This window comes from Rhineura floridana, chromosome 3 (assembly GCF_030035675.1).
Source record: "Rhineura floridana isolate rRhiFlo1 chromosome 3, rRhiFlo1.hap2, whole genome shotgun sequence".
Taxonomy (NCBI): domain Eukaryota; kingdom Metazoa; phylum Chordata; class Lepidosauria; order Squamata; family Rhineuridae; genus Rhineura; species Rhineura floridana.
This window is the reverse complement of record NC_084482.1, coordinates 211,331,938-211,358,361: the sequence shown is the minus strand read 5'-3', so window position 1 is coordinate 211,358,361 and position 26,424 is coordinate 211,331,938. Positions and strand designations below refer to the sequence as shown.

Below are 26,424 nucleotides of genomic sequence, written 5' to 3'. Positions count from 1 at the left end.
AAACCAGATTCCTAGAAAGGAAAGAGGAGGAGGAGGTGCGGGAGGCTTCAAAGAAAATGCGGCTCCTCTCCCTCTGATGTCACTTCCTGCCGGGCTCTTCCCTTGGAGGAAAGTGGCTCCCTGGTCAAGAGCGCAGTTGGATTCGTCATTAAACGCCAGAAGTAGCAGCAGCGCTGCAGCGTCGGTGGCGCCTTCTGGGGTCTGGTAAGCCCCTTGTCCCTGCTGTGCATTTGGGCGAAGGGGAGTCCCAGGGCCGAGGGGAGGAGCTGCAGGGCGGGGGAGCCAGGAGGGGGCGGGAGACCCCAGATTGGAGCCCCACCCGGTGAAGGCAGAGGAGCGGCTGGAGAGCCCACGACAGCAAGGGAGACCCTCACCCCGTAAGGAGGTGGCCTCTGTTCTGCGACCCTTCAGGATCCCCCGTCAGAACATCCCCCATAATAACAGATAGACAAAGCAAATAAAACGGAAGAAAAAAGATAGGCAGGGCCTTGGTACAATGAGTGGAAAGTGGAGCTTCCCTATGCAGAAGCAGTATACCAGGCTTAGTGTGTTAAATGGCCTCAATTTGATGGCTAGACAGGAAGGGAATCCGGGGGGGGGGCTGTATCCCTCAGAGCAAAAGCTCCTCTGTTCAATGTCCCCTTCATTCTCACTTGGTGGTAAATACCCAAGCCCTGCATGGGTGGCCCCCTCTGAAATCTTGTGAGCATCCTCTGCCTTTACACATTTGGTGGAAAGGTTTTCACAGAGCAGGGCGCACAGGAGGCCTGATCAGCTGATCCATCCAAATCAGGGAGGAGAGCTACCTCTCCCTCCCCAGCAAGGCCAGGGCACCACTTTGAATTCAGGGGCAATTGAAAGTATGCCTATCAATGCCCCCGTTATTCACACACTGACTGGTGTTATCACACATGTGCCCATCCAGGCAAGTAACCCCTGGGATACAGAAGGGACCTTTAAGTGTGAATAGAAAGTGCTACTGAAAATTGGCAATCTTTTCATGAAACGAATCAAACTCGGAAGACCCCGACTGAATGTGAACAACCGTGTTTTATTAAAAGGGTAAATAGGTGAAGAGAGCCTACAGGACAGGGCAGCCCCCACCCGCATCCATATCCCATCACTCAATGCCTGCTGAGGTGAAGGTAAAGTCAGTTCTTCCTTAATTTATGATGACAATCCCAAAAATGTAGATTCTTTGCTGTCTTCCACCATATTATACTCAAAGATCTTTCCATTTCCTTATCACAACCAGGTCATAAACTCCAGGAACTGCAGCGTTGCAATTTAATTTAATATGCAACAATATAGCTCACGTTTAACTCTGAAGGGGGACAGTTCTAAAGATAAGCAAATCTATCAAGAGATGAAAGGAATAACGTATTTCATTCACAATTAAACCAACATTCTGTATTCCAGGAGAGGCTTGTAAAAGTTAAGAGATAAGTTAGGGAGTATAGGATCTTATATTGAATTAGACACTTGTCTCATCTAGCTCAGTATTGTCCGCACTGACTGGCAGAGTCTCTCCAGGATTACAGGCAGGGAGTCTTTTCCAGCCCTACCTGGAGATTCAAAGTGGGACGTTCTGTGTACAAAGCAGCTGCTCTACCACTGAGCTACAGCCTGTCTTCTGAAAGGGTCTCCCCTTTAGCTTGTTTTTAATTAAGAATAAGGGGGTAATGAGGATGATGCTGGTCCCTGGGGCCTTTTGGAGCTGCTGTCAGAGATCTGTCACCCATCCAGGAATCCATCTTCAGAGTAAGACATAGGCCCCATCACTGGTTTTTTATCAAAGGTTATATGGTAGAAACAATAATCCTCACATTTGACTATTCTTACCCAGCACCTTTCCTGCTCTGCAAGCCTTCGGCCTGGGCATAGTGATCCCTGTTTGGCTTCGCTCATAGAATAAGTGGACCTGCTCCTTCTGAACGTGGCCTCAGAAGGCAGAAAACTATTCCCAGAAGCAGAGAAGGGATGAGGACCCCGTGAAAGGACCAAGAGATGAAATATGGAACAGCAAGACCCATCTACCCCTGAAGCAGGACTTGGCCCTGATGCCATCAAGATTGAGACCCATGCGGAGGAATTCCTGGGGGAAAATGTGCAGAAGATCTTGGGGGAGAATCCCCTCAGCTCAGATGTGCAGCGCCAGCAGTTCCGGTGTTTCCGCTATCAGGCAGCTGAGGGGCCCCGAGAGGCTTGCAGCCAACTCCACCTTCTTTGCCGTGAGTGGTTGAAGCCAGAGCGACACTCAAAGAACCAGATCGTGGACAAGGTGATCCTGGAGCAGTTCCTGGCTGTCCTGCCCCCAGAGATGGAGAGCTGGGTGAGGGAATGTGGGGCCGAGACCAGTTCCCAGGCAGTGGCCCTGGCAGAAGGTCTCCTGCTGAACGTGGCAGAGGACGAGAAGCAGGCAGAGCAGCAGGTAAGATGGCTGTCCCTGGTGTAGATGAAGCCTTCCAGATGTTGTTGAAGTAAAAGTCCTATAATCGCTGGCCATTCATGGTATTGTCTGGGGCTGATGTGAATTGGAGTCTGGTCCCATCTGAAGGGCACCATGTTGGCTACCCCGATATCAAGTATCTCTAAGGGTTTTGCATCTATCCTTCTTTTCTATATGAAATATTCCTGTGGTATTGCCTCTGTCACTCCTTTTTTAATTCTGCTCCCCATTATATGACTTGAGTTCTTCTTATGCTTTTCAGGAAAAGGGTCTCTGTGCAGAAACAGGAATGGATTTCCCTGAGGCAGAGAGGACTCCATTGGACCCCAGGCAGAGGCCGCTGGGTAAAGATGAATGGGGCGTGTTTCCGTTTGGTCTGTCTCTGTTGATTTTGCCTGCAAGAACCAGTGTGATGTAGTGGTTAAGGTTTTGGACTACGACCTGGGAGACCAGGGTTCAAATCCCCACACAGCCATGAAGCTCACTGGGTGACCTTGGGCCAGTCGCTGCCTCTCAGCCCCAGAGGAAGGCAATCGTAACCCCCGTCTGAATACAGCTTACCATAAAAACCCTATTCATAGGGTCACCATAAGTCAGAATCGACTTGAAGGCAGTACAGTGGTTAAGGTGTTGGACTACGACCTGGGAGAGCAGGGTTCAGTCACTGCCCCTAAGTCCCAGAGGAAGTCAATGGTAAACCCTTTCTGAATACCGCTTACTATGAAAACCCTAAACACCATAAGTCAGGATCAACTTGAATTTCCATTTTCCACTCTTGTCTCCAGCCTTTTCCACAGCTCAGAAATGCTACTACTTACATCATATTTTTTTATGTGGGAACCATCACTTTGATTTCTGGCTTAGAGCTCAAATGAGGAGAGATGTTTTATCACACAACTGAAAGATAAATTGTGAATAAACACCTGAAATTCACTCAGCTGAGAAGAACCCTTGTGCAGTTATACCTCTATGGTTAAATCTCTGACAATAGCATACGGTATACTAATGGCTTTTGGGCCCATTTTCTTTCTCACAGGGGATGGAATCATGTCAGCAAGACCTACTAAATCATATCCCCTTTCTGGTGGAGGAGAAGCTGTTGCTATCGCCCCAGATCAGGTAGGGGAAAGACTCAGAGTGGGAAAGGCTGGGGGCAGCCTGGGTGCCTCTCTGTCCCTGGGTCTGAATGAATTTTCCTCCTCCTCTTTGCGTCTCCCAAAGCCACCTCAACAAAAGCTGTGAATGCCATTTAAGGAGGTTTCTGTCCTTAGAACAATGACCAGCCGCCTCACCTTAACTACGTTTTCCACGTAGGTTGGAGATAATCTTTATGCTTGCTGTGATGACAAATTGAATTATATTTCTTTTAGGATCCAGTGTCTTTGGAGGATGTGGCTGTGCAGTTCACGGAAGAGGAGTGGGCTTTGCTGAATCCTGACCAGAGAGCTCTGCATAGCGAAGTCATGGAGGGGATTTGTGGGACTCTGTCCTGTCTTGGTAAGGCAGGTTCCGTTGTAATTTGTTATGTGCCTTCAAGTCGATTATGACTTATGGCAACCCTATGAATCAACAACCTTCAGTAGCATCTGTTATAAACCACCCTGTTCAGATCTTCCTTTATGCAATCAATCCATCTATTGTTTGGTCTTCCTCTTTTTCTATTCCCTGCTGTTTTCCCCAGCATTATTGTCTTTTCTAGTGAATCATGTCTTCTCCTTATGTGTGCAAAGTATGATATCCTCAGTTTCATCATTTTAGCTTCTAGTGATTGTTCTGGTTTAATTGTCTTTTCACTGTCCAGGGTATTGGTCGTAATACCTGTTTTCAAATTCCATATTTCTATAATGCACCCGAATATTCTGATGTACTGCCACCTATTTCAACTGGGATTCTTCATCTTCTGCAGATAACTTGAATGGACAGCCATCTATTCTCTCTGAACAGATCTCTAGTTATGCCCTTCTAAAACAATGGTCCAATTAGCTGGAATTTTTCACTAAAATGTTTCCCCAAGTGCTATAACACAGCATAGCTGAGCTCCATTTGAGTTTCTAATATGGCCTACGAGGTGCAACATTTGGCATTCTGGGCTTTGGGGAGACACATCCAAAGCTTCCCTCCTAGTTTATCCTTTTTCCTAGACCTGGAGCAGAGTGGTGGCAGTGCATTATATGATGTGGGGGAGAGGAGGACCGTTTTAAGACTGGTGTAGCCATCATGGTGTGCTCTACAGATTCCTAGACTCTCACTCCCATAAGCGGTGACCATTGTCCACGCTGACTGGGGCTGATGAGAATGGGATTCCAACAAACTCTGGAGAGCACCACGTTGTTATAGGGAAAGGGACTCAGACGGTAAGAAAAGCCTTCCCTATCATAGAATCATAGAATAGTAGAGTTGGAAGGGACCTACAAGGCCATCGAGTCCAACCCCCTGCTCAATGCAGGAATCCAAATCAAAGCATTCCCGACAGATGGCTGTCCAGCTGCCTCTTGAATGCCTCCAGTGTGGGAGAGCCCACTACCTCTCTAGGTCATTGGTTCCATTGTCGTATGGCTCTAACAGTTAGGAATTTTTTCCTGATGTTCAGTCTTAATCTGGCTTCCTGCAACTTGAGCCCATTATTCTGTGTCCTGCACTCTCCAAGAAGAGATCTTGGCCCTCCTCTGTGTGACAATCTTTCATGTACTTGAAGAGTGCTATCATATCTCCCCTCAGTCTTCTCTTCTCCAGGCTAAACATGCCCAGTTCTTTCAGCCTCTCCTCATAGGGCTTGGTTTCCAGTCTCCTGATCATCTTTGTTGCCCTCCTCTGAACCTATTCCAGTTTGTCTGCATCCTTCTTGGTGCGGAGACTGGAACTGGACGCAGTACTCAGGATGAGGCCTAACCAGTGCTGAATAGAGGGGAAGTAATACTTCACGCAATTTGGAAACTATATTTCTCTTAATGCAGCCTACTACAGCATTTGCCTTTTTTCCCGCTACATCACACTGTTGGCTCATATTCAGCTTGTGATCAACCACAATTCCAAGATCTTTCTCACATGTCGTATTGCTGAGCCAGTCTTATAACTGTGCACTTGGTTTCTTTTTCCTAAGTGTAGAACTTTGCATTTATCCCTGTTGAATTTCATTCTGTTGTTTTCAGCCCAATGCTCCAGCCTATCAAGGCCTCTTTGAATTTTGTTTCTGTCTTCCACAGTATTAGCTATGCCCCCCAATTTTTTATGAGCTGCAAATTCGATAAGCATGCTCTGTACCTCCTCATCCAAGTCGTTAATAAAATGTTGAAGAGCACTGGGCCCAGGACCGAGCTCCCACTTGTTACTTCTGCCCAGTTTGAGAAGGAACCATTGATAAGCACTCTTTGGGTATGATTCTGGAGCCAACTGTTGATCCACCTGATAGTTGTTCCATCCAGCCCACATTTAGCTAGCTTGCTAATCAGAATGTCATGGGGCACTTTGTCAAAAGCTTTGCTGAAGTCGAGATATATTATGTTCACAGCATTCCCACAGTCTACAAGGGAAGTTACCCAATGAAAAAACAAGATAAGATTAGTTTGGCAGGATTTGTCTTTCATAAATCCATGTTGGCTCCTAGTAATCACTGCATTGTTTTCAAGGTGCTTACAGATTGACTGCTTTATAATCTGCTCCAGAGTTTTTCCAGGGATTGATGTTAGGTTGACTGGTCTATAGTTCCCCGATTCCTCCTTTTTGAAGATAGGGACTACATTAGTTCTCCTTCAGTCATCGGGCAGTTCACCAGTCCTCCATGATTTCACAAACATAATAGACAATCATTCCGAGAGTTCTTCAGCCAGTTCCTTCAATACTCTAGAATGCAGTTTATCGGGCCCTGCCAATTTGAACTCGTTCAAAGTGATTAAGTATTCCTTGACCGTTTGTCTATCAATCTCAAGCTCCAATCCTGCCCCTTCCACTTCATGCTTCCTGGGAGGGTCATAGACCCTTTTCTGGGAGAAGACTGAGCCAAAGTAGGAATTGAGCACTTCTGCCTTTTCTTTGTTATCTGTTATCATTTTGCCATCCTCATTGAGTTGCTGTGACACCATTTCTTTTCTCTGTCTTTTACTATGGACGTACCTGAAGAAAGCTTTTTTGTTGCTTTTAGCATCCCTCGCTAACCTCAGCTCATTCTCAGCTTTAGCCTTCCTGACGCCATCTCTGCAATTCTGTTGTACCTGCCTGTACTCTTCCTATGTGGCCTGGCCTTCTTTCCACTTCCTGTATGTGTCCTTTTTTGTTTTCAGGTCATCTCTAAGCTTCTTGTGAAGCCACATTGGCTTCTTCTGCTGTTTTCCCCCTTTTTTCCTTGTTGGAATTGCTTGCCATTGAGCTTTTAGAATTTCCTTTTTTAGAAACTCCCACCCATCATAGACTCCTTTTCTCATAAGGGTCACTTGCCATGGAACCGTACTTACAATTGTTCTGAGTTTATGAAAATCAGCTTTCCTGAAGTCCAGGGTGCGTGTATGGCTACTCTAAAACTTTTGCTTCTGTTAAAATCAAGAATTCAAATATGGTGTGGTCACTTCCCCCCGGTGTTCCCGTAACTGCCACTTTATCCACCAAATCATCTCTATTGTCTAGAATCGAGGCCAGGATAGCCAATCCTCTGGTTCCTTCCTCCACTTTCTGTAGGAGAAAGTTATATCCAACACAAGTCAGAATTTTCTTTGAGGGACTGTGTTTGTCAGAGTTTGTCTCCCAACAGATATCAGGATAATTGAAGTCCCCCATTACTACTACATCATGCCTCCTCGAAACACTGGCAATTTGCTTTGCAAAAGTTACATTCTCGTCTTCTCCTTGATTGGGTGGTCGGTAGTAGACTCCAAGCACCACATTCCTTTTATTACTTGCCCCATTAATTTTAATCCAGATAATATCGGTGGAGCTATCAAGCTCATCTTCCTGTATTTCTGTGCAGGGATATATATTTTTAATATATAGTGAGACTCCACCTCCCTTTTTATTCCTTCTGTCTTTTTGAACTAGTTATATCCTTCAATTGCTATAGTCCAGTCATGGGAGTCATCCCGCCAAGTTTCAGTTATACCTATCAAGTTGTAATTACCCTCCTGTATTAAGAGTTCAAGTTTATCCTGCTTGTTTCCCATGCTCTGCGCATTAGTATACAGACATCAAAGACCATGTGATTTATGGCTTGGCTTCCTTACTATGTTTTTCTGAGGATTGTTACTGGGCCCTATTATAGCCCATCTCTCTGTTCCCGTTACTGTGCACAAGCCTTCGTCAGTCGTTACCACCAAGATTACATCTCCCTCCCCCTTACGATTCAGTTTAAAGCCCTCCATGCGGTGGCCAAACACATTCTTCCCAGTCCTTGTGAGATGCAACCCATCACTTGCCAGCAGTCCATCTTCCAGGAAGCGTAGCTCATGGTCCCAGAATCCAAATCTCTCACGTCGGCACCACCTTCATAGCCATTCATTCACACGTTTTTATTTCCCTTTCTACTCCTCTGCTATGTACTGGAAGGATGGATGAAAAAACTATCTGAGCCCCAAAGTCCTTGAGTTTCCTTCCCAGAGCTTCAAAGTCTGACATGATTTCTTCATAGCTCCATTTGACAGTATCATTTGTTCCCATATGGATGAGGAGAAAAGGATACCTGTTGGTGGGCTTGATGAGTGATGGCAACCCTTCCGTCACATCTCTAATCTGACATGCTCCTGAGCGCGCTGTAAGCTAAGCGGTTTGCCCTCACTAGTAGGTCCTCAAGATACATTCTTGTCTTGTCCTTGATTGGCTTGTCGACAGTAGACTCCAAGCACCACATTCCTTTTATTACTTGCCCCATTAATTTTAATGCAGATACTCTTGGTGGAGCTACCAAGCTCATCTCCCTGTATTTCTGTGCAGGGATATATATTTTTAACATATAGCGCGAGTCCACCTCCCTTTTTATTCTTTCTGTTCTTTTTGAGAAAGACAATTTGTCTGTTTTTATTGATTTCAAACATGTACATCATCTTATTCTGAACAAAAATTCACATGGAGTATAAAAAATGGTTAGAGACCTATACAAGATGCTAGAATCACAACATAATCAAAACAGCAGTACACGAATCAGCACAAAGAAACTTTAAGAGTCACAAGAAATACAAATATAGATGAGAACAATGTTAGAATCCCAGAGGTCTGACTCAGCAGCCCTGCCATAGTCATTGGCCAACTAATCCAGGAGTATTTGCTCTGACTGACAGCACATCTGAGGGCTCTTTCTGAGGTCCTTTAACTGCTGAAGTGGGGGATTCACCTTGGGACCTTCTCCTTGCAATGGGCTTTGTCTGCCACTGAAGGATGGAGCCTCCCCTTTTCATTCTCTCACTTCACTTGCTCCAGAGTTCAGAAGAGAATATCTGCAGTTGCTTTATTTACCTTTTCAACTTTGTAGGCTAGGCCGAATGAGTGATTGGCCCAGGACCACCCAATGGGATTAACCTCTGACTGGGAGCTGAACCCAGATCACCGTGGTCCAAATCCGACAGTCTGTATCACTCCAATTGTCAGTGAATTATTGATTTAAAACATGTACATCATTTTATTCTGAACAAAAATTCACAAGGAGTATAAAAAATGGTTAGAGATCTATACAAGATGCTAGAATCACAACACAATCAAAACAGCAGTACACGAATCAGCACAAAGAAACTTTAAGAGTCACAGGAAATACAAATATAGACAAGAACAATGTTAGAATCGGAGACTCCCCTGTTCATTCTCTCACTTCACTTGCTCCAAAGAGTTTCAAAGAGAATATCTGCAGTTGCTTTATTTACCTGTACAACTTTGTAGGCTAGGCTGAATGAGAGTGATCGGCCCAGGACCACCAAATGGGATTAACCTCTGACTGGGAGGTTAACCCAGGTCACCGTGGTCCAAATCCGACAGTCTGTATCACTCCAATTGTCAGTGAATGCCAGACAACAGAGACTGTTCAACCTGGGGTAAGATCTGTCTCCCATCTAAGTCCTGTCAATTCTTCCTTTATCACAAAAGTTATTTGGGATTGTTCAGTGATTTGAGGATCCATTGCTTCCCTCATGGTAATATCAGTTTCTCTCTTCTTTGCAGAAGATGACAAGTGGAAAGCCAAGAGGAAGGAAGAACTATGTGGGAAAGAGAGATGGGAAAAAGACAGATCTGAAAGCAAGGAAGAGCAGAGGAGGAAACCTGAAGCAGAACAGAAAAGGAGGAATAAATCTTGCTCTTCTCAGGGGAGTGGCTACCATAAAACTGTGATCCAAGAAAAAACAGATCAAGGAATTAAAAGAAATAAATATTTTCATTGTTGGAGAAGCTTGGAATGTGGAAATGGCTTCAGCTGGAAAAGCAAACTCAGTGCTCATCAAAAAATTCACACCGGGAAGAAACCATATAAGTACTTAGAATGTGGAAAGAGCTTCCATCGGAAGACACAACTGACTGCCCGTCAAGCAATTCACACCGGGGAGAAAGCATATAAGTGCTTAGAATGTGGAAAGAGCTTCAGTTGGAAAGAGCAACTCACTGCCCATCAAAGTATTCACACTGGGGAGAAACCATATAAGTGCTTAGAATGTGGAAAGAGCTTCACCAGATTTTCCTATCTCACTTTGCATCAAAGAATTCACACTGGGGAGAAACTATATAAGTGCTTAGAATGTGGAAAGAGCTTCCGCAGGAAACAAGCACTCACTGGCCATCAAAGTATCCACACTGGGGAGAAACCATATAAGTGCTTAGAATGTGGAAAGAGCTTCAGTTGGAAAGAGCAACTCACTGCCCATCAAAGTATTCACACTGGGGAGAAACCATATAAGTGCTTAGAATGTGGAAAGAGCTTCACTAGATTTTCCTATCTCACTTTGCATCAAAGAATTCACACTGGGGAGAAACCATATAAGTGCTTAGAATGTGGAAAGAGCTTCTGCAGGAAACAAGCACTCACTGGCCATCAAAGTATCCACACTGGGGAGAAACCATATAAGTGCTTAGAATGTGGAAAGAGCTTCAGTTGGAAAGAGCAACTCACTGTCCATCAAAGTATTCACACTGGGGAGAAACCGTATAAATGCTTGAAATGTGGAAAGAGCGTCACTAGATTGTCCTCTCTCACTTTGCATCAAAGAATTCATACTGGGGAGAAGCCATATAAGTGCTTAGAATGTGGAAAGAGCTTCAGTAGGAAACAGCAACTCACTGCCCATCAAAGTATTCACACTGGGGAGAAGCCATATAAGTGCTTAGAATGTGGGAAAAGCTTCCACCAGAAGATAAATCTGACTTCCCATCAAAGAACTCACACTGGGGAGAAACCATATAAGTGCTTAGAATGTGGAAAGAGCTTCAGTTGGAAACAGCAACTCACTGCCCATCAAAGTATTCACACTGGGGAGAAACCATATAAGTGCTTAGAATGTGGAAAGAGCTTCAGTAGGAAACAGGAACTCACTGCACATCAAAGTATTCACACTGGGGAGAAACCATATAAGTGCTTAGAATGTGGAAAGAGCTTCCACCAGAAAATCAATCTGACTTCCCATCAAAGAACTCACACTGGGGAGAAACCATATAAGTGCTTAGAATGTGGAAAGAGCTTCCGTCGGAAGATACATCTCACTTTCCATCAAAGTATTCACACTGGGGAGAAACCATATAAGTGCTTAGAATGTGGAAAGAGCTTCACTAGATTTTCCTATCTCACTTTGCATCAAAGAATTCACACTGGGGAGAAACCATATAAGTGCTTAGAATGTGGAAAGAGCTTCCGCAGGAAACAAGCACTCACTGGCCATCAAACTATCCACACTGGGGAGAAACCATATAAGTGCTTAGAATGTGGAAAGAGCTTCAGTTGGAGAGAGCAACTCACTGCCCATCAAAGTATTCACACTGGGGAGAAACCGTATAAATGCTTAGAATGTGGAAAGAGCTTCACTAGATTTTCCTATCTCAATTTGCATCAAAGAATTCACACTGGGGAGAAACCATATAAGTGCTTAGAATGTGGAAAGAGCTTCCGCAGGAAACAAGCACTCACTGGCCATCAAAGTATCCACACTGGGGAGAAACCATATAAGTGCTTAGAATGTGGAAAGAGCTTCAGTAGGAAACAGCAACTCACTGCCCATCAAAGTATTCACACTGGGGAGAAACCATATAAGTGCTTAGAATGTGGAAAGAGCTTCAGTAGGAAACAGCAACTCACTGCCCATCAAAGTATTCACACTGGGGAGAAGCCATATGAATGCCTGGAATGCGGGAAGGGCTTTACTAGAAATTCCTCTCTCACTTTGCATCAAAGTATTCACACTGGGGAGAAGCCATATAAGTGCTTAGAATGTGGAAAGAGCTTCAGTAGGAAACAGCAACTCACTGCCCATCAAAGTATTCACACTGGGGCGAAGCCATATAAGTGCTTAGAATGTGGAAAAAGCTTCCACCAGAAGATAAATCTGACTTTTCATCAAAGTATTCACACTGGGGAGAAACCGTATAAATGCTTGGAATGTGGAAAGAGCTTCATTTGCAAAGAGCAACTCACTCCCCATCAAAGAATTCACACCGGAGAGAAAGCATATAAGTGCTTAGAATGTGGAAAGAGCTTCAGTAGGAAACAGAAACTCACTGACCATCAAAGTATTCACACTGGGGAGAAGCCATATAAGTGCTTAGAATGTGGAAAAAGCTTCCACCAGAAGATAAATCTGACTTCCCATCAAAGAACTCACACTGGGGAGAAACCATATAAGTGCTTAGAATGTGGAAAGAGCTTCAGTTGGAAAGTGCAACTCACTGCCCATCAAAGTATTCACACTGGGGAGAAACCATATAAGTGCTTAGAATGTGGAAAGAGCTTCAGTAGGAAACAGCAACTCACTGCCCATCAAAGTATTCACACTGGCGAGAAGCCATATGAATGCCTGGAATGTGGAAAGGGCTTTACTAGAAATTCCTCTCTCACTTTGCATCAAAGTATTCACACTGGGGAGAAACCATATAAGTGCTTAGAATGTGGAAAGAGCTTCCGTCGGAAGATACATCTGACTTTCCATCAAAGTATTCACACTGGGGAGAAACCATATAAGTGCTTAGAATGTGGAAAGAGCTTCAGTAGGAAACAGCAACTCACTGCCCATCAAAGTATTCACACTGGGGAGAAGCCATAGAACTGCTTGGAACATGGAAAGAGCTTCAGAAGTAGCTTAAGTCTTTAATGTCATGAAAGATTTCAGAAATGGGGAAACCGTATTATGAGTGATGAACAGGGGGTTGCCCACCTGTTGCCTGTGAGTGTTTTGGAGGCCTGCAAAGCCCTTCAGTGGCACCCCAGCAAATTGCCAAGAGTCTTTATAATACATGCTATTTATTCATCTCTTGCACACTACAACTAATAAAATGTAGTCAGTGACCTTATTATAGAAACAGAAAAATAGGGATACATATCAGCATGAAAGAAGTTGCTGGAAATCCAATTAACATCAATGTATAAGACTGTGAAGGCACATCTTAGTTAAAACAGGTTACAATAGTTGAAGGCCCTTTTTGTGTGGGGGTGTGTATGGTGTGAGTGTGTGTTGTGGGGGGTTGCATCATGTGCCTGGGAGAGAGGAGTCAAAGTCGACTGGGAAGATTTGAGGTGGCCCCAATTAGTGTAGTGACGGGTAGAGGGAGATATGATGCTGTGTGGAGGACTTGCCAGGTGAGGGGAACTCGGCCCAGGCAGTTAACGGCTGTGCTGGGTTCCGGTCCTCCACACACCCACAGGTTTGTTGGTTGCCCTATCAGCCAGCTCTCCGATCTCCGGATGCTGCTCTTAAATGCCAGATCGGTACATAATCAGATCTCTCTCATCCACGATTTAATTGTGGATGAGGCAGCTGATCTGGCATGTATAACTCAGACCTGGGTGGGTGAGCAGGGAGGAGTTAGTCTCTCCCAGCTGTGCCCACCGGGGTACTTGGTTCAGCATCAGGGTAGATCTGAGGGCCAGGGAGGGGGGGTTGCTGTGGTGTATAGGAGTTCCATCTCTCTCTCCAAGCACCATGTCCATGCAACTACTGGTCTGGAGTGTTTGCACCTTGTGTTGGATCAGGGGGACAGATTGGGGATTCTGTTGGTGTACCGCCCACCCCGCTGCCCAACAGACTCCCTAACTGAGCTGACGGAGGTGGTCTCGGCTGTATTGTTGAGATCACCCGGACTGTTGGTGCTGGGGGATGTCAACATCCATGCCGAGGCTACCTTATTTGGGGCGGCTCAGGACTTCATGGCTTGCATGACAACCATGGGGCTGTCCCAATATGTTACTGGCCCAACACACGTGGCAGGGCATACTCTAGACCTGACTTTTGCAACTGGACATGGAGATGGTGATCTGAATGTAGGGAGTCTTACATCAGCCCCTTTGTCATGGACAGATCACCGCTTGTTGAGGTTTAGACTTACAGCGGCTTTTCCCCTCTGCAAGGGTGGAGGACCCATTAAGATGGTCCGCCCCCGGAGACTAATGAATCCGGATGGTTTTCAAAAGGCTCTGGGGAGTTTTCCGGCTGATAGGGCTGGCGCTCCTGTCGAAACCCTGGTCGAACTATGGAATGCTGAAATGACCTGGGCAGTTGACATGATCACTCCTGCGCGCCCTCTCCTATGTAGAGCTCATTCAGCTCCATGGTATACTTCAGAGCTGAGAGCAATGAAACAGAATAGGAGACGGCTTGAGTGCAGATGGAGACGAACTCCTGATGGATGCAATTATGCACTGGTAAGTGCCTATAGCAAGCTGTATTTAGGGGCAGTACGGGCAGCACAAAAACAATATTTTGTTGCCACTATTAAATCTTCTATCTGCCGTCCGGCGGAGCTTTTTAAAGTTATCAGAGGGCTATTACATTCTGGCCCTAGGGACATGGTAGAACTATCCGAAGCACGCTGTAATGAATTTGCTAGGCACTTCCAGGATAAAATCTCTTGCATCCGTCAAGACTTGGACTCCAGTGTTATAGCAGTTGAATCAAATGAGGTATCCGGAGCACAGCCTGGTCATGATTTTTTGGATGAGTTTCAATTGGTGCAGCTTGAGGACGTTGACAAGGTGCTTGGACAGGTGCGTGCAACCTCTTCTGTTCTGGATCCTTGCCCCTCTTAGCTAATAAAAGCTAGCAGGGATGGAACAGCCGGCTGGGCCAGGGAAGTGATTAATGCCTCACTGTGTGAGGGAGAGGTCCCTGGCTGCCTAAAGGCGGCGGCAGTGAGACCACTTTTGAAGAAATCTTTCCTGGACCCAGAAAATCTTAATAATTACAGGCTGGTAGCAAATGTCCCATTCCTGGGCAAGGTCCTAGAAAGAGTGGTTGCAGACCAGCTCCAGACACTCTTGGATGAGACCGATTATCTGGATCCATTTCAATCGGGTTTCAGGCCCGGTTTTGGCACGGAGACGGCCTTGGTCGCCCTGTATGATGACCTTTGTCGGGAGAAAGACAGGGGGAGTGTAACTCTGTTGATTCTCCTTGATCTCTCAGCGGCTTTTGATACCATCGACCATGTTATTCTTCTGGGGAGACTTGCGGATTTGGGAGTTGGAGGTACTGCTTGGCAGTGGTTCTGCTCCTACTTGGCGGGTCGTCTCCAGAAGGTAGTGCTTGGGGAGCATTGCTCGGCACCCTGGGCTCTCCAATATGGAGTTCCGCAGGGGTCAGTTCTGTCCCCCATGCTCTTTAACATCTACATGAAGCCGCTGGGTGCTGTCATCAGGAGTTTTGGAGTGCGTTGTCACCAGTATGCTGATGACATGCAGCTCTACATCTCCTTTTCATCCTCATCAGGTGAGGCTGTCAAGGTACTGAACCGATGCCTGGCTGCGATAATGGACTGGATGAGAGCGAATAAATTAAAGCTCAATCCAGACAAGACTGAGATGCTGTTAGTAGGCGGTTCCCCTGACCAGATGATGGATGTGCAACCTGTCCTGGATGGGGTTGCACTCCCTCTGAAGGAGCAGGTTCGTAGTTTGGGAGTTCTTTTAGAACCATCCCTGTCACTGGAGGCTCAGGTAGCCTCGGTGGCACGGAATGCTTTCTACCAGCTTCGGCTGGTGGCCCAACTACGCCACTATCTGGACAGGGGAAACCTTGCTTCTGTTGTCCATGCCCTGGTAGCCTCTAAATTAGACTACTGCAATGCACTCTACGTGGGGCTGCCCTTGAAGACGGTTCGGAAACTGCAGCTCATGCAAAATGCGGCGGCCAGACTGATAACCGGGACCAGGCGGTCCGAACATATAACACCAATTCTGACCCGCTTGCACTGGTTGCCTATATGTTTCCAGGCCCGATTCAAAGTGCTGGTTTTAACCTATAAAGCCTTGTACGGCATGGGGCCACAATACCTGATGGAACGCCTCTCCCGATATGAACCTACCCGTACACTGCGCTCAACATCGAAGGCCCTCCTCCGGGTGCCTACTCAGAGAGAAGCCCGGAAGTTGACAACAAGAAAAAGAGCCTTCTCAGTGGTGGCCCCCGAACTATGGAATATTCTTCCTGATGAGGTACACCTGGCGGCAACATTATTATCTTTTCGGCGCCAGGTAAAAACCTTCCTCTTCTCCCAGGCATTTTCAGCATTTTAGTAGTATTTAATATGCATTTTAGTATCTGTTTAATTATGTTTTAATTTTTGATATCTTTAACTTATTTTAAATTGCTTAATCTGTGGTTTTAATTGTATGTTAGATGTTTTTACCTGTTGTGAGCCGCCCAGAGAGCTTCGGCTATGGGGCGGTATAAAAATTTAATTAATAATAATATTAATAATAATAAGGACCGAGTTAACTTCTTAAGTCATGTCACAAAGCCAGAGTTACAGAGTACATGGAAATACATGTCACGATACATCACTCATCAGATGCCATGGATGGAATAGATGTGAGGGTTCCCTCCTGCTTTCTTTGACCCCACCCCCACTTCAACAGAGCTAAGGGGGTCCTGCATGCTATAGAACTGGCCTTTTATACACCCTATTTACAAAGGGATGGCTTGTTCCCATGGCTTTATCAATTTTGCTACCCACTAGAGGAGAAATTTTGGAAATTTGCATTTGCTGCCTCCCGGAAGCACTCCATATCTTCTTCTCACTTACTGATGACAGTTCATGTAACATATTGGCTGTCTGCTCAGAGATTGTATCTTGTACCGTACTCTGCTTTATAAGGAAACAATGCTTAGTCTAGAAGGGAGGGTTTAAGAATCTCATTTTCAAAAGAGAACTTTCTTCCTCTGTGTAAACTACAAGCGAAGCCATTAAAAGCTTATGTAAATAATTTCAGCACATTATATGCACATTTTAAGCCATTATTTGGGCTATCCCTTTATTATTTGATGTATATCCCATCCTTCCTTCCAGCAGGAGCCCAGGGCAGCAAAGAAGGCACTAAAAACATTTTAAAACATCATAAAAACAAAACTTGAAATACATTAACACTAAACAGCGTTAAAAACATTAAAAAAAATTTTTTTAAGATTAAAAACATTATTAAAAAACAAGCCATTCTGACACAGAGACAGACTGGGATAGCTCTCAACTTAAAACGCTTGTTGAAAAAGAAAAGTCTTCAAAAGGCACCGAAAAGATAGGAGAGATGGCACCTGCCTAATATTCAAAGGGAGGGAATTCCACAGGGTAGGTGCCGCCACACTAAAGGTCCGTTTCCTATATTGCACAGAATGAACCTCCTGATAAGATGGTATCTGCAGGAGGCCCTCACCTGCAGAGCGCAGTGATCGGGATGATGGTCTTTCAGGTATCCTGGTCCCGAGCAGTATTGGGCTTTGTACACCAAAACTAGAACTTTGAACTTGGCCTGGTAGCAAATGGGCAGCCAGTGCAACTCTTTCAGTAGCAGGGTGCCATGTTGGCGTTACCCTGCTCCAGTGAGCAGTCTCACCGCGGCATTTTGCACCAGCTGCAACTTCTGGATCAACTTCAAGGGCAGCCCCACATAGAGCGCATTACAGTAATCCAGCCTAGAGGTTACCAGTACGTGGACAACAGTGGTCAGGCTATCCTGGTCCAGAAACGGCTGCAACTGTCTCACCAGCCGAAGCTGGTAAAAGGCACTCCTAGCCACTGAGGTCACCTGGGCCTCTAGCGACAAAGATGGATCCAGGAGCACCCCCAGGCTACGGACCTACTCTTTCAGAGGAAGTATGACCCCATCCAAAGCAGGCAACTGACCAATTATCCGAACTCTGGAACCACCAACCCACAGTGCCTCCGTCTTGCTAGGATTCAGACTCAGTTTATTGGCCCTCATCTAGCCCACCACCGAGTCCAGGCAGCGGTCAAAGGCTTGCACAGCCTCTCCTGATTCAGATGTTATGGAGAAATAGAACTGGGTATCATCAGCATACTGCTGACACCTCCCTCCAAAGCTCCTGATGACTGCTGCCAAGGGCTTCATATAGATGTTAAACAGCATGGGGTACAAGATGGTACCCTGTGGCACCCCACAGCACAGCTGCCAGGGGGCCGAAAGACAATCACTCAATGCTACTCTCTGAGAGCGACCCTGGAGATAGGATCGGAACCACTGTAAAACAGTTCCTCCAATACCCATCTCACCAAGTCGGCCCAGAAGGATACCATGGTCAATGGTATCAAAAGCCGCTGAGAGATCAAGTAAGAATAACAGAGTCGCACTCCCCCTGTCCTTCTCCCGATAAAGGTCATCCATCAGGGCAACCAAGGCCAATTCAGTCCCATAATCAGGCCTAAACCCAGACTGGGATGGGTCAAGATAATCTTGCATCCAAGAGTACTTGCAGTTGCTGCGCCACAACCCTTTCAATCACCTTCCCTAAGAAGGGGGTATTTGCAACCGGTAAGTAGTTGTCCCAAACCAATGGGTCCAAGGTGGGCTTTTTCAGGAGTGGTCGAATCACCGCCTCTTTCAAGGCGGCTGGAAACACTCCCTCCCACAATGATGCGTTGACCACACCTTGGATCCACTTGGTCAGACCCCCCCCCCGGCAAGCTTTAATAAGTCAAGAAGGGCAAGGGTCAAGAAGACACGTTGCTGGCTGCATCATCACAAGCACCTTGTCCACATCATCAGGCCGCATCAACTGAAACTGTTCCCAAGAAATAGGAGCAGATGTTGCACTGGACACCTCATTGGGGACTACAGTATATGTAGATGGGCCATCAAGACTGCTACGGAGGCGAGCAACTTTACCCTCAAAGCGCCTTGCAAACATTTCACAGTGGTCCTCCGAAGGGTCTAAGACTCCATTTCCTGGAGTTGATGTCAAAAGACCCCTGACAATACGGAAAAGCTCCACTGGACGGCTACTTGAGGATGTGATGGAGGCAGAGAAGTGGGCCTTTTTCGCCGCCCTCACCGCCACACAATAGGCACAGTTATGATGTTTTACTCGTGCCTGATCTGTCTCACAGGACTTCTTTTGCTACTTGCACTCTAGCCGACATCCAGCCTGTTTCATTGCCCTTAGCTCACTGGTGTACCAAGGTGCAAGCTGGGCTCCACAGTGCCGGAGAGGGCGCTCGGGGGCAACCGTATCAAGAGCCAGACGCGCCTCGCTGTTCCACAGCATGACAAGGGCTTCAATAGGGTTACCTGCTCTATCTCCTGGGAACTCCCCCAGGGCATTCAGGAATCCAGTGGATTCCATTAGTCTTCGGAGACGGACCATCTTAATCTGTCCACCCCAGGGAAGAATCGGAGCCATAAGTCTACACTTCACCAGGAAGAGGTCTGACCATGACATCCACCCCCCCCATCTCCAGACCACCCCTTCCTCCATCTGGAGCAAAGACCAAGTCGAGGGTGTGCCCTGCTCTATGCGTTTGGCCAATAACAACTTGAGACAGCCCCATGTTTGTCATGGAGGCCATGAAGTCCCGAGCCGGAACACTAGAGGCAGCCTCTGCATGGACATTGAAATCACCCAGCACTATCGTTCTGGGCTGCTCCAACGCCACCGCTGAGACAACCTCCACCAGCTCGGTCAGAGAAGCTGCCAGGCAGCAAGGTGGACGTTACACCAGCAGCAACCCTAGTTTACTGTCTCCTCAGCCCAACACCAGGTGCAGGCCCTCACAGCCAGCTCCAAGACAGAGTGGTTTCCTGGTGACAGAGATGGAAGTTCTGTAGACCACAGCAACTCCTCCCCCCCCCATCCCTGCAGCCTGTGCTGGTGCTGCGGTGAGTATCCAGGTGGGCAAAGTTGGGTTAGATCAACTCCTCCAAGCTCACTCACCCAGGTCTCGGTAATACACACCAAATTGGCACATTCATCCACAATCAAGTAATGGATTAGAGTGGTCTTCTTATGTACCGATCTGGCATTAAACAACAACACACACAGGCCAGTGGGCACAGCAGATGAGCAACGAGGAACCAAACCATCAGAGGAGTGGCAGCAAGGAACAAGGCGCAGATAGCCCTGCCTTTGCCTTCTATGGTAATTCACCACATCCCCATGGCTATATTTCCCTCTGCGGGTAATCACTGAAATTGGGGTGGCATCACCCATGTTCCTCCATGCTAAGACTCCTCCTAAATACCTATTATGGGCCCAACACGAGCCCACCAACAAAGCCTACCAGAGCGAATTATCCCAGTAGGCAAGGAGTGGGAACAGTCGCACCCATTCAAACTTACTCACACAGGGCCCATCTACTCCCCCTCCTGTCTCACACCCAGGGAGGGCCAGCCTTCTGCCAATTACACACTCTCACTCTGAAGGCATCTGGCGACTTTCTCCTATTGTGCAGTTCACTGCACAGGCTCCCACCCTGTGCAGGAACTACACATGCACCACACGCCCTCCCCACCACTAATCTCCTTTAGACTGGTTTAACAGAAAACAAGTTAAGAAATAATAATAATAAAAAACAGAAAAAGTAATAGAAGGGGAGTAGCACCCTCGCCCTCGGGACTCCCTAAGGGACTCCCCAAGGGGCAACTCCCCAAGGGGCAACTCCCCAAGGGGCAACTCCCTTTGGTGTCACCCCTTTGGTGGCAACCCCGCCAGGGGCAGACCCGCCGCCCAAGGGCAGCTGGGCTTTTATGCCTCCTGGCCCAGCCAGCAGCTGTTGCAAGGGGCTGCGAGATTAACTGCAGCCTCTCTGTGGAGCAAGGGGCAGGCAGGGGGTCCCAGTCCTTGCAGCACTTACCAGGAACTTCAGCTGTCTCGACAGACAGCAGCCCAAAGGAGCTAGTAGCAAGCACCCAGATGCCAGATACTCACTCCCAGGGCAGGTCTTCCTCAGTCCCCTCATGCTGCAGCTGTTCCCAGTAAGTGTTAGTGAATGTTAACAAAGCCCATTCCCCCCCCAAGCCAAATGTTAACACTTTGCAACGTGTCATCACTCCTCCTGGCTGACACACGTGGGACCATCCAGGCTGGCAACTCCTGGGATGCAGAAGGGATCTTTCAACATTGAATGGAAAGCGCTACTCGAAAAGTGGCAACCTTTGAATCAAAGGAACCAACTTCAGCAGAACCCGACTGAAAATACCTGTTGTATTAAAAGGGTAAATAGGTGGAGACCGCAATCCAAATGTTAATGTAACATATTGCCTGGCTGCTCAGACACTGTATCTTGTACCATACTCTGCTTTATAAGAAAACAATGCTTTGTCTAGAAGGGAGTGTTTAAGAAACCCATTTTCAGAAGAGACCTTTTTTCCTCTGTGCACTACTAAACTACAAGCGAAGCCATTATAAGATTATGTAAATGATTTTAGCACACTCTTTGCACATTTTAAGCCATTATTTGGACTATCCCATCACACTGTGCGGGTTTGTCTGAGTGCCTGTAGCGCCCAGACATTATTTTCTGCAAACGCTACTACACAGTAAGTGTTAGTGAATGTTAACAAAGCCCCTTCCCCTCATCCGAAGGGAAAAGTGAAAACTTTGCAAAGAGGCTTTGGGAGGTCTCCTGATTTGCAACAGCTGTAGACCAGGGAGTCATGAAGAATTCCACTTACAGTGCAATGCAGAGCAGCCACTATTCAAGGGAAGGTGGTCTATTCTGATTTACGTAGTTACAGGATTAGATCCTGTAGGCTGCTGGGAAGTCTATCCATCTAGTTTTCCAGAAAGACAGAAATGAAAGACAAGTAAAGGGTTAAGGTGTGCAGCAGCTCAAGGACAGTGCACAGAACAAGGCTGCAGCTGGCACAGAGCTAACCCAGTCTATAAAGCCTTGAAAAAGAGACTACAAGGTGTGGGAGTGTTAGGAGTGTGAAGGAAAGCATTCGTATCTGTATTGTATCTGTTCCTGTACGAAATCCTGTCAGTAAAGACTCTTAACAAATAACGGCCTGTGCGTGTGGATATCTTCGATGCGAGCTATTCCTCTGGGCACACGCATTCGACACACCGCTGCCAACATGGGTTATGGGCCCAGCTAGCCCAGCAACCCAGCTAGCCCAGAAAGCTCAGCTCGTCCACAGGAAAGAAAGAGTGAGTGATCGTGAAGGTCAGTAGTGTCCAAGAGCATTTAGGAGACGTGGCTATGGGCATGGCGGTCTCACTTTCAGCCAGGATGCCTTTGGAAAGGCTCACCGACCGAAACTATTCCTGTTGGCGATTAAGGATGCGAGCTTTCCTTACTAAGGAAGATTTATGGCAGGTGATTGTGAACGACCCACCGGCGGAACTGCAACCGGCTCCATGGATTTGAATGGATGAAAGAGCATTTATCATCTTGGCAGTAGATGATTCCCAGTTGCTGCATATACAAGATAAGCCGACAGCGAGGCTGATATGGACTGCTTTAAACGTGGTGCATGTAAGAAAAACAGCCAGCAGTAAAATCCATTTAGCACACAGACTCTTATCAGATGAAGCTGCCTGATGACAGGACAATGTCTGCTCACTTATTGGAAATTAAGAAACTGTTTGCGGAGTTGCAAGAAAGGAATGTGGTGCACACACAGTTGCAACAAGTGTATATCATTCTCTCTTCACTAAATTCGTCATGGGATCCGGTTGTAAGCTCGTTAGAAGCCATGCCAGACGAGGGTCTGACAGTCGAGTACATATCGGGCAAGCTGCTCCAGGAGTGGGAGAGATGAAATAAAGCCGAAGGAAGGGAGTGAAATGAGAAAAGAGAAAGCAGAAAGCTAAACTTTAAGGACACAGAAGCACGGTCTTTTGGACTAAAGGCCTGCTACTTATGTGGTTCTAATACTCATCTACAAAGAGACTGTGACGCGAAGCGGAAAGGACAAGGAAGGAAGTCTTCAAAAGTGCAAGTTGTAAGAGTATCAGGTTCGAGAAAAGAGGACAGAGATTGCACTGTATGGGTTGTAGACTCAGGCGCTACCCACAGTATGGTAAAGGACAAAACATTATTCAAAACTACACTTCCCACGAAAGAGGAGGTTGTGCTTGCAGATGGCACGCACAGACAGGTATTGGGGAGGGGAACTGTAAAGTTAAGTGTACTTAACACTGTAATGATTGACATATTGTATGTACCAGGTTTAGAGAGTAATATCATGTCTGTTCGGAAACTGAACGCAATGGGATATGTTGTCACGTTTAGACAAGGGACATGTCAGATAAAGAAAGGGGACAAGCTCTGTTTAAAGGGGTATCTTGAGAATTCACTGTTTTACATACAATTGAACCCCACAGGAAGTGCCACTATGATAGCAAACAAGAAACCTCATGATAGATGCATTCACCTATGGCACAGAAAACTTGGCCACGCTAATTTCGGTACCATCATAAAAACACCCAAGAATAGTAAGGATGTAACATTCAAGGAGTGTAACCAGCATGTGAAATGTGATGTATGTAATCAAACTAAAGCCACAGTTGCTCCCACATGTAAAGAAGCAGAGAGTAGCACCAGCGCACCATATCAAACTATCCATATTGATCTTGCAGGACCATTTCAAAGCTCCCAAGGTGGTGCCAAATATGCCCTAGTAATAGTAGATGACTATACCAGGTTTTCCACCATATATTTGTTACATGCGAAAGACGAAGCAGAGGGGAAACTGAAACTGTTTGTGAAAAGGATTGAGGTTCAACATGGTATAACAATCCAATGAATATTATTATTATTATTATTAATTAAATTTACACTCTGACCAAGGGGGAGAATTCACTGGTAAATCACTAGAGCAGTATCTGTTAAGGAAAGGGATAGAACATATTTTAACAGCCCCATTTTCTCCGTTTCAGAACGGAATAGCAGAGAGAAAAAATAGAACTCTACAGGATGCAACTAGAGCCATGTTAAGGGACTCTGATTTAACGAATGCTTTTTGGGGAGAGTGTATGTTATACACCAATTATATTCAAAACAGGCTGTATCATAGGGCAATACACATGTCACCATATGAAAAACTCAATGGAAAGAAACCAAAACTGCAGCATATTGTGAGATTTGGGTCGAAGTGCTGGGTGCACATCCCCAAGGGAAAACGGAAGGGGAAACTGGCTCCCAGAGCACAAAAAGGACATGTACTGGGATTCCAAAATGCCTATTACCGTATCTGGATACAGAATCAAAGAAGGGTGGTGCTTAGCAGAAGCATCAAAGTCCAGGAACAGGATTGGGATAACATTGAGTATGTCGAACTAGGCAACTCACATAGGCAGGACGAACCCACTGAACAAGAGATAGAGCAAGGGATAAAACAGGAGGAAGAGGAACAACCTCTTGCTAGCATGAATGAGAGAGGCAAAGAGGAAACAGAGCCTCCGGTGACATTGAGACGCTCAGAAAGAGCAAATCTAGGTAAGCCAACTGAGAGGTTTCAGATTGGTACAGTAAAGGGCCAAGACACAATGAGGTGCAAAGAAAAGGACGATGGTGAAACATTGTACCTGGATTGTGTAAAATAAAGATCGCCAGAACGGTAGAATATGACTAAAGAATATGACTGTAACTGTGAAAATTGTCTTTATGGAAAAGGTGGGAACTGTAGGCTGCTGGGAAGTCTATCCGTCTAGTTTTCCAGAAAGACAGAAATGAAAGACAAGTAAAGGGTTAAGGTGTGCAGCAGCTCAAGGACAGTGCACAGAAAGAGGCTGCAGCTGGTACAGAGCTAACCCAGTCTATAAAGCCTTGAAAAAGAAACTACAAGGTGTGGGAGTGTTAGGAGTGTGAAGGAAAGCATTTGTATCTGTATTGTATCCGTTCCTGTACGAAATCCTGTCAGTAAAGACTCTTAACAAATAACGGCCTGTGTGTGTGGATATCTTTGACGCGAGCTATTCCTCTGGGCACACGCATTCGACACACCGCTGCCAACAGATCCATCTCTAGGGGAGATTTGAAATGTGGCAAATGTTCATGCTGCTCACAAGCATTACAGATAAAACAGCACGTTCATCCTAAAGATGGAAGGAAATTCAGATTGAACAGTTTCACTAAGTGTCAATCTATTGATGTATGTTATATTTGTACCAACACCATCAACTACGCAATTTATAGATTATATATCCAGAAGAGATAAAATATTTCACTAGAGAATTGATCCATATGTCTTGTTACAAAGGCCAAAATCTGCATATTGTGTTACATTTTAGATTTTTGGTTTAAATGGACTCACTGACAAGTTTAGCTTATCCTATATATGGTATAACATCTTTCTGAAATTAATGATTAATCACCTGTGAAGGTATTCTCTTATTCATTATATATTTTGGTCTTTTGGAAAGATGAGTTTACATTGTTCCCCGAGATGAGTGCAAGGGAGATATATGTGCGAATATTTTAATTGTGGTACGTGCTGTAATTAGTTATACATTTGCAGCATTAGGATGCTAGATGGTTAATAGTGTATTGTACTTACCGCTATGAAATCACCATCTAAAAGCATCTCTGTATAGAAAAGTATTCTTATCGACTAGAGAAGCACAACAAGGACTTAATTCTTCAAGAGAATTGTTATCATTCCTCTCAAGAGCTGAGAAAATTAACGGGAGATTGGAAAAGACAACAATACTTGAAACAGATTGTTCTGCTGTTTCTTAATTTGGACTGTGTAATGTAAGTCTAACTTAAGAAAGGGAATCTTTCAACTTCTAGATCTTTTCAATTTTGAGTTCAATATGGAACCTTTTTACATGTTGGATCTTGCTAGTGCTTATATGTTGATGGCTAGGTGTTTGACATTGCGCGGCTCAGTGTACAAAGTAAACAGATGGATTTCGAGTTCCCTCCCTCTTAATTCCCATTCACAGGACCTCCATTATATCCCATTGAGATTTCAGGGCAAGGTCATCCCTCAATACAAGGCATACTGTATGGTGTCTCAGGCTTTCAGAGCATCATTTCAGATTTCCTAGCAAAGCCATACGCTGGACATGAGTCTCTTGCACTCCAGTGGAGGCCTTTTTTATTTCTTTCTGTTTTAACTGAGTTTCACCTTCTCTAACTGCCAAAAGTAGCTGAACTGACTTGGCCTTCAGACTCCATTCACCTTCCAGGCAGAGTCACAGATACCATCACGTCTTTCCTCCTCACACAAGCAACCGCAGCTGTAGAGCCTTCTCTGCCAGCTCCCTCATACTTTTCAGGGGTTGGGAGTCTTGAGCTCCCCGAGAGGCCGAACCCCCAGGGAGGGGCCACAGCTCAGTGGGTAGAGCAGCTGCTTTGCATGCTGAAAGCCCCAGCTTCAACCTCCAAATACATCTGCAGGTGGAGCTGGGACAGACTCCCTGCCTGAAACTCTGGAGAGCTGCTGCCAGTCAGTGCAGACACCACTGTGCTAGATGGACCCCAGTGCTCTGACTCAGTGTAGGGCAGGAGCTAGCTCCATGTCTTCCCCTTTCTTGTGCAATGCCTCTTTGCTCCAGCGTTGAGAGATCATTGGGCTGTTTGACTTCGTGAGGGTTAAAATATACAAAATGATATTCCTAGAGAGGAAAAAGAGGAGG

The 26,424-nt window shown here is 45.9% G+C and overlaps 1 protein-coding gene across 1 annotated transcript in view; it reads left to right on the top strand.

Annotated features, from left to right (window-relative positions):
• The first annotated feature begins 1,918 nt into the window (after positions 1-1,918).
• The window catches only part of LOC133378940 (uncharacterized), a 44,198-nt gene continuing 19,692 nt past the window's right edge, over positions 1,919-26,424 (top strand). The window contains 5 exon segments of the mRNA XM_061613553.1: positions 1,919-2,431; positions 2,712-2,793; positions 3,486-3,568; positions 3,820-3,946; positions 9,578-12,647. Coding sequence (XP_061469537.1) covers positions 2,015-2,431; positions 2,712-2,793; positions 3,486-3,568; positions 3,820-3,946; positions 9,578-12,647 — 3,779 coding nt within the window. The 5' untranslated portion in view covers positions 1,919-2,014.